Source organism: Ochotona curzoniae, unplaced genomic scaffold (genome assembly GCF_017591425.1).
Source record: "Ochotona curzoniae isolate NIBS_2020 unplaced genomic scaffold, NIBS_Ocur_1.0 contig_2210, whole genome shotgun sequence".
NCBI classification, from domain to species: domain Eukaryota; kingdom Metazoa; phylum Chordata; class Mammalia; order Lagomorpha; family Ochotonidae; genus Ochotona; species Ochotona curzoniae.
Genome location: NW_024465369.1, coordinates 24,493,025 through 24,506,294, shown reverse-complemented (window position 1 = coordinate 24,506,294; position 13,270 = coordinate 24,493,025). Strand labels below are relative to the sequence as shown.

Sequence of the window (13,270 nt, the reverse complement as noted above, 5' to 3'; positions counted from 1 at the left end):
GAAGCAAAAATAATTCAAAATTCATTAACTAACACATCTTCCAAATTACACTATGCAAAACCATGTATGGAATGTTACATACCTATATATACATACATGGACAAATGAATATTTTTTATTTATTAATTCAATAGTCACAGACTTGAGAACTCATATGCTATGAACTGACTACAACAGAGGTAGACAGTTTCTGGACCCGAAAAGCTTTTCACAGCAGCAGAGTTTCAGCTCAACAGTTACGCATGCATTCTATAATGAAGTGTCTGTGGTTAGAGCTGTAGCCCAATTTTCCATTCCAGCTTCCTGGTAAGACTTACCAGAGGAAATAGCAGGTGATGGCTGAAGTATTCATGACCCTATACCCACTGAGTTCCTGCTCCTGGCTTCAGCTTCCCAGCTGTTGCTGGGTATCTATGGAGTAAACCAATGGACAGGAGATTCTCTCTCTCTCTCTCATTCCCCCACTCTCTATTTATTTATTACTGAACAAAAATCGAGTTATACAGTGAAAGAAAAACCATAATTCCAAAGAGATTAATTACAAAAAAATAGAAGTGTGCACAGGAAATACAGAAGTCACAACAATCTATTTGATATAATCTTCCCTTAAGCTAAGAATAAAGCAATATGTAGGTATTTCCAAACCAAAGAACAAAACAAAATAATGACATATATACACACACACAAAACAAGCAAGCAAAAAACCAAAAATGCTGAAAAAAGCAAAGGGAAAAAGCATTCTAAACAAATGCTTGATACACCAAAACAGACAGCAGACATGAGGCAACAACCATCCTGCACATAATCATTCAAAGCTTTTTAAAGAAAATGGGATGAAATCTAAAGCACACTCTTATGAAGTCAACCATAAATTAATGCTACTTCAGTTTTAATAGGTGCTTTTATTAGGATGTGAGTTTTTTAAAAGGTGACCATCGTTACAAATATAAGTATTTTTTGTTATCCACATTTCTGCCTTTATCAAAAATATTCAGCTCTTATGAATATAAATAAATGTTTGGTTTTCTCTCAAAAGAAAAATGTACTTAAAATATTTGAAAGTTAAGATGATAGATTTTTAAATACAGATGCTAACTGTTGTGGTACCAAGTACAGGTTTACAAAATTTGCACCAATGTTATTGCTGGATCACTATAATTGTATAAAAAGCTGATTATCTGACATCCAAGCAATGGACACCATTGGATGACCCAGAGTTCCAGTATGAGACTAGCTGGACCACTGATTAGCTGACTTGCCCTGGAGGTGATCACATACAATACTAATAACCGTGCCTAAGTGTATGGCACTGTTTTATATTTTTCAAATACATTATATTTGTATTTTGTCTTAATTTTCAAAATTTATCTCATCTAATGAAAGGAAAAAGGGCCCGGCCGGCATGATGGCTCAATGGCTAAATCTTCATCTTGCAAGTGTCAGAATCCCGTATGTGTGCCAATTTGTGTCCCAGCTGTTCCCCATCCAATCCAACTCCCTGCTTATGACCTGGGAAAGCAGAGGAGGATGACTAACGCCTTGGGACCCTGCACCCATGTGGGAGACCTGAAAGAAGCTCCTGGTTCCAGGGAGGCTCAACTCCAGCAGTTCAGGCTAAGGAGTGAACCAGAAGCTGCAAGATCTTTCCTTCTCTCCATAAATTTGATCTGCCTTTGCAATAAACATAAGTCAGTCTTAAAAAAAAAAAATAGAAAAACAAAAGAACCAATACAAGAAAACAGAAATCATTCTACAGAGGAGATGGAATACAAAGAAACAGGTAAATATGAGCAGGGATAGTAGAGAAATAAAAGTGAAAAAAGAATAGGGAAACTGGGCCTGGCAGCATGGCCTAGTGGCTAAGGTTCTCACCTTGAACACCCCAGGATCCCATATGGACGCCGGTTCTAATCCTGGCAGCTCCACTTCCCATCCAGCTCCCTGCTTATGGCCTGGGAAGGCAGTTGAGGATGGCCCAAGGCCTTGGGACCCTGCACCTGTGTGGGATGCCCGGAAGAAGTTCCTGGATCCTAGCTTCAGATTGGCATAGCATTGGCCATTGCGCGCTCACTTGGGGAGTGAATCATTGGACAGAGGATCTTCCTCTCTGTCTCTCCTCCTCTCTGTATGTCTGACTTTCCAATAAATAAATAAATAAATCTTAAAAAAAAGAGTAGGGAAACTTTCTGTGTGACAGACACAGTGACAAGTACTAGGTATATTATGAACTAATTAGATGCATTGATGGTTCTTAAAGTGCAGAGTAAGAAAGCTAGGAGCAGTAGCCTAGTAGCTATAGTCTAGTCCTTGCCTTAAATGCACTGGGATCCCAAATGGGCACGGATTCATTTCCCGGCTGCTCCACTTCCCATCTAGCTCCCTGCTTGTGGCCTGGGAAAGTAGTAGAGGATGGCCCATGACCTTAGGACACTGCATCTGCACCAGTGGGAGACCCAGAAGCAGCTCCTGGTTACTGGCTTTGGGTTGACTTAGCTCTGACCATTGTGGCCATTGGGGAGTAGATCACTGGACAGAAGATCTTTCTGTCTCTTGTTCTTTGTAAATCTACCTCTCCAACAAATAAATAAATAAATATTTTTTAAAAGAGTGTAGAGCAGAAGACAAACACAATATACAAGTGAATATAAAAATGAATAAATAAGTACAAGCAGGGTTTGGTGCCAAAAAATCACAGGAAAGCAAGTAAGCTATGGAATATAACAAAAAACAATGCTGAATATTCAAAGAGGTTCACTAGAAAGCAAATAAATAATGATCTTGTAAGCCAGCATTTGTATATTGTTTATATAATTTCTTATAAGTGTTTATTAAATATTGTACAGAGCTTAAAAAATTCTGAGGGCTGAGCCCATTCTAAGATTGTGACTGAACTACTCTGGGCTGAGGTTCAGGTATTTCCTTTTTACTTTCACTTCTCCAAATTATTATGAAGGTGAGTTTGAGGACCACTGATGCAAACTGACACAGGAAGGATTTTTCTAACGCAAGGTTAATGAATGACTGGCATGAGTTTGCCCAGTTAGCTGGGTAGGAATTTCACAGGTATAAAGCCAACCTCCGAACTCATCAAACTCAAATTCTATATTAATACAGGATTTTATCATAATTTTAATATAAATAACAATGAGGCATAAGTGTCTTCAAAAAATTCATGAAAATGCACATTATGAAAAAAAACTATATGGATTTCACATTTTTCACACCCAAATACACTTACCTTTTAATTCTCTTTTCCATGAATTTTTTGAAGTACCCTCACAGAATTTTACAGAATGTTACAAAAGTATAAAACAGGGAGAGATTATTCAGGTTTGGAGACATCATATCTAATAATTCTTACTGTCCACAAAATATTTTTGATCCTTCTCTAAGGCAAATAATAGGACTGCCCTTTGCTGACTTCCTAAAGTTAGGTGTGAACATGTGATTTGCTTGTGACCTGTGTCACTTCCAGTCAAATCCTTTTTTAAAAGCCATTGTTTAGTGACTGTCAGTTCAGCCTTGTCAGTTTGAATACCAAATAATGATACCACAGAATCAAGTACCCAGATCACCAATGATAGGCATGTAACTTGAGTAAATTAAAAACAAAGAAGCCAGTTGGTGAGTGTGTGGTGTTTGTCACTGTCAGAAAATTGTTCAAGCAATCACTATGTCAACCAATACAGATGTTTCTCTTTCTTCATCTGATGAAGATCAGGGATCCAAGCTTATCCAAAAAGCTAAAGAGGCACCATTTGTCCCCTTTGGGATGGCAAGTTTTGTAGCCATTGTTGCATATGGGCTCTACAGACTGAAAAGCAGGGGAAATACAAAAATGTCCCTTCACCAGATCCATGTGCGCATGGCTGCTCAAGGTTTTGTGGTAGGAGCAATGATTGTTGGTATGGGCTATTCCTTGTACAGGGAATTTTGGACGAAACCTAAGCCTTAGAAGATGAAATGTCAGCTTGGCTTTGTTGGAGACGCTTCCTTTAGTTACACATCTCATACTGATGTTACATTTTCTATTGGAAATAAATAATTTGAGGAATTTGGACAATAACATGGTGTTTTCAATAATGACCTCCTTTCTTATAGGTGTAATTTGCCTAGTGACCAAATTATTTATTAGTTCACTCATGGGTCATTCAGAGGAGCCAAGTTAACACAATGTTACATTTTAGTTTCCCCCTTCTTAAACTTTTGTAGTCCTGAATAACACAACAGGCCAAACTTGAAGCCACTTCTAGTCTTCTGCGGAATATCACATGTTTTGCATGTTAGGAGTCTAATCACCCCAGTTAATTCATTTTTTTCCTGACTGCCTTATTGACTGGCTGACTATTTCAATTTTGTTGGGGCTAGTTATCTCTTCAAGAACTTTTTAAAAAGTTCCTGGAATAGAACTTGCAAACCCTTTCTAACGGAATGCGTGTGTATGTTTAAACAAAACCTTTTAAGATAGCTGTGTGGGGGCCCAGCGCGGTGGCGCAAGTGGTTAAGGTCCTCGCCTTGCACGCACCGGGATCCCATATGGGCGCCGGTTCTAATCCCAGCAGCCCCGCTTCCCATCCAGCTCCCTGCCTGTGGCCCGGGAAAGCAGTCAAGGACGGCCCAGAGCTTTGGGACCCTGCACCCGCGTGGGAGACCCGGAAGAGGCTCCTGGCTTCGGATCGGCATAGCATCGACCGTTGCGCTCACTTGGGGAGTGAATCATCGGACGGAAGATCTTCCTCTCTGTCTCTCCTCTCTGTATATCCGCCTTTCCAATAAAAAAAATAATAAAAGTAAATCTTTAAAAAAAAAAAGATAGCTGTGTGGCAGTATATTTCAGAATCATACCTGTAAAATGAGATCAATTTAATTATGGATTCCAATTTAGTTCTTTCATAACTGAAGAATTATATTTTGCTGCTGTTATACTAGAATAATTTCTAAATGTCATCTTGAAATTGAAACTTGCATTTTAACTGCTTAAGGCAAAGGTAAATTACCATTTTTAAATGTGTACAGTATTTTTTTCTTCTGTGTAAGACTTATAAATATTAAACTACCTACAGTGGAAGTGATTAATAGTTTGTGAGCAAGCTGGTTGATCAAACATTATATACAAACTTTGATATATACAGAATATATTATTACAAAAATTCTCTTAACTAACCTGAACTTAAATTCCATGGTGATATTCTGATCTATATATTTTTATTAAAGTAAAGGAACATAGACAAACAAGCAAGTAAATAAACAACAACAAAAAGAAAAACCATTGTGCCTGTAAGCCACTGGAATGTAGGCATTGCTCCTGTAGCAAAATCTAGCTTTGCTGACTGACATACCATAAACAATTTCCTGGAGAAGGTGAAAAGAAAGGCATCTTTAAATGGTCTAAAAGCCAAGTTAGCAATAAATTCACTAAACTAAGGAAGCAAAGGACATTCACTTAGAGTATCTTACACAAAGTCATGTAACAGATGAGCAGAATGGAAGGACACTAGAGGATTAGCAATACTATAATATACTAAGGAACTTCCACAGATGCACGGAAAAAATAAAATTAAAAATGTGTAACAGGGCCTGCTTTGTGGCACAGTACGGGAAGCCATATTGAAAGTGCTCTTTATCACCAGCTGTAGGCAACTGCCTAGGTTGCCCTGTACCTAGGCAAGCGTTACACTGCTGAGAGAAAAAGAATCAGTAGCTGGCAGGCATTTTGGACCTGGTTAATGCCATAGTTGTGTTAACCACACCAGTATGATAGCACAGGAACTTATTCTTCTGTTACCGTTAAAGAGAAGTAGGGAATACAGGGAATCCTGGGCTGGGACACACCACCTCAGCCTCGGGCCAGCGGAGGGGAGGAAATAGGGAAGGAGGAGTGTTAAGGAGGGGAGGGGTAGGATGCTGTAGATTCTCTGGGGAGGGGTGTGGGGACATACTGGAATAGGAATGACTGAGAGCTTGTTTGACAGGGAAGAAATGACTTCCGGGGTCTTCCACCGACAGGGCCACTGCACTTGCGGGTAGGCAAGGGAGTTGAGATGGAGCGATTTAGAGGGGAAGAACCAGAAAGCATGTCTGGGTCAGGCTAAGGCACCCACACATAGGGGATACTTGTGCTGGGCTAGGACACAATACCTGCCTGCAAATATCAGTGCAGGGGGGCAGATTCTGTAGGGCAATTATGGGCTCGCCACTGAGAAACTAGCACCTATCACTTTACATGGAGAGTTGGGAGCAGTGAGGCCAAGTCAAGCTAGACCACAGAACTCACCTGACAGGAACCCACCTGACACTTTGGGAGCTGGCTCTAAGGTAGGTAGTGGGGTCAGGCTGCAGCACCCACTAACATAACATGATATCTGGGGTTGGAAACAGGTCTGGTGGGGAACTTGGGGAACTCTACTACTATGTCATAGCTCTCATTGCGGAGCACAAGAGCCAGGTATGGGGAAAGGCCAGGCCAGTTCAGGCTGGGCAAAGTCTCAGCACCCACTGGCTCTCAAGAGCCAGGTCAGGATATGGACTACCTGGCTAGGCTAGGCTGCAACACCCACCAGCAAGAGCTGAGATTGTGGGTGGACCATGCCAAGCTGGGTCTCAAAGTACCTACAGGTACATGCAAGACCCAGGGCTGTGAGTGGACCCTGTTAGAGAAACTTCGGGGATTGCTTTGCTGGGCTACTGCTTCCACTTGTGGCCATGAGAACTGGGAATTGGAGTGGGCTAGTCTAAGTGTAGACAGGCCTGGGCTTGGCTGGGCTAGACTGCTGCACCAGCTAGTATTTCTGAGAGGAAGAATGGGTGTAGGCCTACTGGGCTGGGACACAGCACAAGTTGGAAAGTGCTGAGACTGGGTGCAAGTCATGTACGGCTGGATTGTAGTACCCCCTGGCAGGCACAAAATCCAGGACTAGAAATATACCTGGCAGGAGTACTGTGGAAACTACCTTGTGAGATTGTACCTATTGTTGGTGAGTGCAACAACCAGTATTGCCAGATTGGACAAGACAGTGGCACTTACCGGCACACCTGAAGGCCAAGTCTGAGGGCAAGGTGGGCTGAGCTAAGCTGCAGCACCTACAGGTGTGCACAATAGCCAGATGGGATCTGAGCTGAGGCAGATTAGGCTACAGCAGACAAGCATATGCAAAAACTGGGGCTGGGAGTATGCCTGGTGGGAGTTAATGGGGGTCACCCTGACTAGGCCACAGCACCCACTGGTATGAATGAGGACTTGGTCTGTGGCAGGCTGGCTGGGTTGGGTAGCAGCACTCATTAGTTCACATCATATATGGGTCTGAGCAGAAACTGACCAGGGAGCTACATCCACAAACATGTGCATTTGTTGGTGATTACTGATGACAGATCGAGCCTGAACCTGCACTGCATGGTACACACAAAAGTCAAGTCTGGGATCACCTAAGCAAGGTTTCTTGGGACCTCCACAACTAGACTAGACTGTTGGACTCAGACCCTGGCAACATGGAAAATCACAGGATGCGCAGTCTGACTTTTAAGCGCATATACTGGGACTGGACCTCTTCAGTTGCTGATGCCTATGCAGTAGTATACAGCATGCCCAGATGCTTAGAGGGGACATTATGGCCAGCTCATCTAGGTCAGCAGAAGACGTCAACTGCCTGGTCAGAGGATGGAAAGCAGAACAGGTTGGACCACTCTCCTGGCCAAACATTGCAGCATATTCCTGAATCTGTGGATGTACTAAGGTGGACTTGGTCAGCTAACAGACCTTGGAAAGATTTTCTCAAACCTGGAACAATGAAATCAGCAACATTATAAACCTGTCAAAACCACTCAAGTAATACCTCGCAATACTCCTCCCCACACTGGGGTCACTAAAGTGTCGTCAAATGACTGTCCCCTATCCCTGGGTGCTTATGTAGTTTGACAGCAAGGTATGGCCTCCTTCCCTTTCTCCCCTGTGGACACAGGAGCAAAAAGAAAAAATAACTGAAATATTTGTACCACCCACCCTCCTGGGTACTGGCCCTCTCCACCTTCATCAAGATCACCTGAGCATGCACCCCTCTCAACCATGTAAACAGTAATTACAAAGAAAATTAAATATTCTTTTAGAAGGAAGGTGGTGGAAGATGGCTCCAAGTACTGGGACCCTGTCACCCATGTGGGAAATGTAGATGGAGCTGCTTGCTCCTGGCTTAGGCCTTGCAAAAACATGGCTGTTGTGACTTTTATTTGGCAAGATAATCTGCAGATGGAAGAGATCTCTTGGTCAAAGAAATACATACATCTTAAAAAAAAAGTTTCCAACCTCAAGAAATTGGGTCATACACCGTACTCTACTATTATTATCTGATGGACGGATTATCTTACTTAAAAACAGCCAAACTAAGAAGCTATTGATTGAAAAAATTCTACACTAGAGAAAGACTATCAAACATACAAATAACTTTTCAATTTCTTTATAAACTCAGTTTTTTGTTTTTACTGTTGACACCCACAAACATGCCAGGCAGGCATTCTGATACTTCTGAGAGCCAACCATACATAAAAATACCAAAAGCAACTCTTTGCTTGTGGGGTATCCAATAAGAACTTTGGATCCCTTACCTCAGAAGAATAAATACATTAAACAAAATGGATGAGAGGCTTTAGCATTTTCTCTAGAAAATTCAACTATAATAGCTGCCTATATATAATAGGACTTGAAGCATACCTAAAAAAGGAACAAGAGGCAGAGATGATAAAATCAATCAGACAGCAGACTAGGCATGGAGGTCATTTATTTGAGCTGATCTGCTGCCTCTCTGGTGCTGGGAGACCAATAATGAAGGCAGTGAGCGGTAGGAAAAGCCGAGTCATCACCTGCAGTGCTGGTGTTAATGTGGGTGCTGGTTCAGGTCTCGACTTCCTGGGAAAGCAGCGCAGCATGGCCCAAGGACTTGAGACTATCACATACATGGGAGACCCAGATGGAGCTCCTGGTTTAGGCCTGGCCCAGCCCTGGCTATTGTACACATTTGAGAAGGGAACTACTGGTTGGAAGATTGCCTGACCTCTTTCTCTGCAATTCTACCTTTCAAATAAATAAGTAAATGTTAAAAAACACAAAAAGGAGGAGGTAGTTCTGGGCTCCTGGTTTTGGCCTAGCCCAGGCCCAGCTCAGTGGGCATTAAGTAAAGCAGATGGAAGATCTCAATCTCTCTCTCCTTCTCTCCCTGCCTTGTAAACAATGAGTAAACTTAAAAAAGAATTACTAAATTTAGATATAAAATGTTTTTATGTTAACTGAATGTCATATACAAACATGCTTTTCAGGTTCTCAGACTTTAAAAAATGCAGAGTGCATTTCCCTCTTACACAGACACGCTGCATGCTTGAAGCTGATTTCTTAATCTGTATATTTATGAAAGATGATGTCAAGAAAAACTTAAAGTAAGCTTACTAATAGTTGCCAGTGTGTTCAGAGTATAAAAATCACGTGTAATCAAGGACTTATTTTACAAAGTTTACTTCCTCAATATAATTTTAAGGGATTTGTTTTATAGAAGCAATATAATTAAAAATACTAAAGAAAAAACTACGTCCAAACTCATAATATAATTCCATAACCCACACAATTTTGGGACCTACAGCTGCTTTTAAATAGTACCAGCATTTTTAAGTTCCTGTTTTCTACCAATATGACATAAAATTTTCAAATACAGGCAATGTTGTATTAAGAGTGATTCTGCTTAAATTTAACTATTGGCTGACAGGCAAAGCACCATATAGAGCTTAAAATGTAGTTTTGCCAGTTGATACACAAATTCTAAATTAACATACGAAAAGTAATTTACAGATGGCTACATACAATTCAGAGATGGTGGATGAATACAAGGTAGGAACTGTCTGAACTTACAAAACCTATAAAGAGCCATGCAAAGCTATTCTGGAGGTGCTCCACAATTCAACATTAAACAAAGGCTACTCAGCTTCTTATGGTCTCATTATTAATAAAACAAGCAATGATAAAGTTATCATTAACTAACACTCTTAATTTTGTCTCCTAACACCACTGCAGGGATCTGTCATATATATTACATATATTACTTCTAGTAACATAATCCTGTATAGGGGATATTATTGTACTTACTTTATAGGAGAGAATGTTGAAATGTGACCAAGTTAAGTGGGGAAGCCTAAATTCAGGGCCAAAACTTATATTCTTTCAACCAATCTGCCTAAACTGACATTGATTAAACACAATAATCCTACTTTATACAAAGTAATCTGTTGGAATATATTTGTGAAATATTTTCAAGTAAATATTTATAACACTTGTATGTAAATCAAAAGACAGGGAACAACTGAAATATACATGAAAAGGATTGGCCAAAAAATTATTTCCACTTGGGCCCGGCGGCATGGCCTAGCAGCTAAAGTCCTCACCTTGAAGGCACAGGGATCCCATATGGGCACCAGTTCTAATCCCAGCAGCTCCACTTCCCATCCAGCTCCCTGCTTGTGGCCGGGGAAAGCCGTCGAGGATGGCCCAAAGCCTTGGGACCCTGCACCTATGTGGGAGACCCGGAAGAAGTTCCTGGCTCCTGCCTTTGGATCAGCATAGCATTGGCCATTGCATACTCACTTGGGGAGTAAATTATTGGACGGAGGATCTTCCTCTCTGTATATCTGACTTTCCAATAAATAAATAAATCTTTGAAAAAAAATTATTTCCATTTATCTCTCTCCTTTCCCCACATTCTGGAAGGAAAAAAAGAGAACGTGGACATAATGCTCTCACTCACCTTCCTGTATCTCTTGACCCTTTGTACCCTAATCAACTATGTAAAAATCATATAAAATAAAAATTATTATCTTAAGAAAATTGTTCACCCACAGAATGGAAAATCAAGCCATCATCTAAGAAAAATAAGGCAGCTTTATATTTACAGATATGGGAAAGTACAGTATCTGACATACAGTATTGAGTGTATTAAGTATACTGTATTAAGTGTATTACAGTATTAAGTATGTGTATTCTACTATTCAGTGAAGTAGCCATTAGCCACATGCATTTATTTAAACTTTAATTACTTGTAATAAAGCAAAATTTAAATATTTACATTTGGACATACTAGCCACATTCCAAGGGCTCAGTCGCCACATAAGGCTAATTTTTGCCATGCTGGACAGCTACATACATCTCTATTCCCACAGGAAGTTCCACTAATACCACCGATATCAAATCTTTTTATTTTTCTTTTAGTTCTCTCTTTTTTCCCCAGTTCTCCCTTTCTTTCTTTTTTTTTTTTTTGCCATGATGCAGTTTTATATATACAAAGGTTCTTCCCTCCTGTGTATCCTGCCTGCTATTTTTCTCCACAATTGTCAAAGTAGCATTATCCCTTAGTAACAGTTACAAGTTTAACTTTCTGCTATTTAAGTATATTGTGGCATGGTAGGCATAAGTATAGGTAGAATCTAGTATAATATTGTAAATGTATATTTAAACCATTGGAAAAAAAAAAAAGTAAAAAAAAAAAAAATAAATAAACCATTGGGAGTCCTATTTTCATTCTGGAGTAGAGACACATGCTACAACACATCTTCACTTCCTGATATGTTAGTCTCTCATTATTTAGTTAATCTGTGACAATATATGCATATACTTGGTTTTCTACGTCTATTTACTTTGTATCTTACACAATGGCTGTCCTATGAGAGAAAACATTTGATATTTGTCCTTTTGGGGACCGGTTTACTTCACTAAGCAGAAAAATAAAAATAAACAGGTATGAAAGGTTATTTCCAGAGAAAGGAATAGTGACAACAGGGACACTTAATATGCAACATACACTTCCTGTTTTTAAATAATTTATTTGGTAAAATACACCTTTTTTCTTTAAAAACTCATTCACGCTAAGAAGTTGTAAGGCACAGAAGAAGTTACGGGACAGGAATCATCTTTTAGAGATTTCCTAGAAACATTGCTGATCACTGCCCTACCCTGATTAAGCAATCACCTCTTCACGGTGCTATTTGGGCTCCCATGAAAAAGATAACTGAGTTCTTGCTGCTGAGGATTTAAGGGAAAAGGGACAGTAAACACATCAGAGCAAAAATGTCTGGAACCCATGAAAGAGTAGCACTGATTCAAGGCCCGGGGAAAGTTCCATTCCTCTGGGAAGGAAAGCACAGGTTATACTTTCATATCTATTTCTCTCCTCTCCTCCTCTTGCACTTCCACTTCATGCTCTACAGGAGATCTTTAAAGCAAGTCTTTCAATTCTACTCTAAAGCTACATTTTTTTTTTGACATGTCATATTTTTCAAATGTCATAACATAGCGAACAAGTGACTGACTTAATTGCTATCTGACTCAGTATTCTCACGTATAAGGAGAAACCTACAGATTAATCAATATTATCTATCAACCACTGGATATCTGGGCCAAGAGAAGGAACACCATCTAACACACATATCTTTGAGAACAAAAAAGACACAGTTAACAGACATTCTGAAATAAACTACATTTGAAGTCATATTTTCCTCTCAATTAATTTCCTACTTGGGGATACAGTCTAGGAATGATGCTAATATATGAAAATCTATCCTGGAAAAACATGAGCAAGATCCAAATTATCTGCTTTCATGCATATTTGCATTTTGTTTTCATTCTCTTATCCTCTTCTGTGGATCTCAGCCACTGTTTAGGTCTACCCTAGCTCTAAGCCCTGGCTTTTTAACATTGACTGATACATTCTTCCTTTCACAGTGAGTCTGGCAGGTCAGAGATCTATGCCAGGGCAAGCAGAAGGCCAAGCTGCTGTCCACAAAGTTTGTTCCCACATAGATGGGTGACCAGGATGCCTGTTCAAATTTCAGGACTCTGAGCCTATGACAAAAGAAAAGCATGGTACTGTCCTCCATAGAGAAACATCACTTACAGTCTCTAATATCTAATTAATTGCAAAAGCATTTGAAGAAGTCGCCTTCCTAAAAAAAAAACCTTTCTACACAAAGTAAAGGTAAGTATAAGGTATAAGATAGTGGGAAAAGATAACATATTATTAAATTTCAAAATGCAATAACTATCCATAAATCATTTAAATCCAGGGTCAGTACTATGGTGCAGCCAGGCAAGTTGCTGCCTAGAGTGCCAGAATTCTAAACCAGGGCACCAGTTTGAATCTCAGCTTTTCTACTTCCAGCCTGGCTCCATGATAATGTGCCTGGGACCTTGTAACCCACCTGGGAGATCTTGATGGAGCTCCTGCTCTGGCCTGGACCACATCCAGCT

At 40.1% G+C, this 13,270-nt stretch overlaps 2 protein-coding genes across 3 annotated transcripts in view; one reads left to right on the top strand and one right to left on the bottom strand.

Annotated features, from left to right (window-relative positions):
• PSMD14 (proteasome 26S subunit, non-ATPase 14) overlaps window positions 1–13,270 on the bottom strand; it is a 94,793-nt gene that overhangs the window by 58,731 nt on the left and 22,792 nt on the right. The gene's annotated exons all lie outside the window — the stretch shown is intronic.
• Window positions 3,659–3,955, top strand: LOC121150623 (HIG1 domain family member 1A, mitochondrial-like). The gene has a single exon (XM_040971640.1). It carries the CDS (start codon window positions 3,674–3,676, stop codon window positions 3,953–3,955), a length of 282 nt encoding a protein of 93 aa, XP_040827574.1. The 5' UTR covers window positions 3,659–3,673.

What these genes read in the sequence shown, in the direction of transcription:
- LOC121150623 (XM_040971640.1), top strand. Translation starts at nt 3,674, where the DNA reads ATGTCAACCAATACAGATGTTTCTCTTTCTTCATCTGATGAAGATCAG.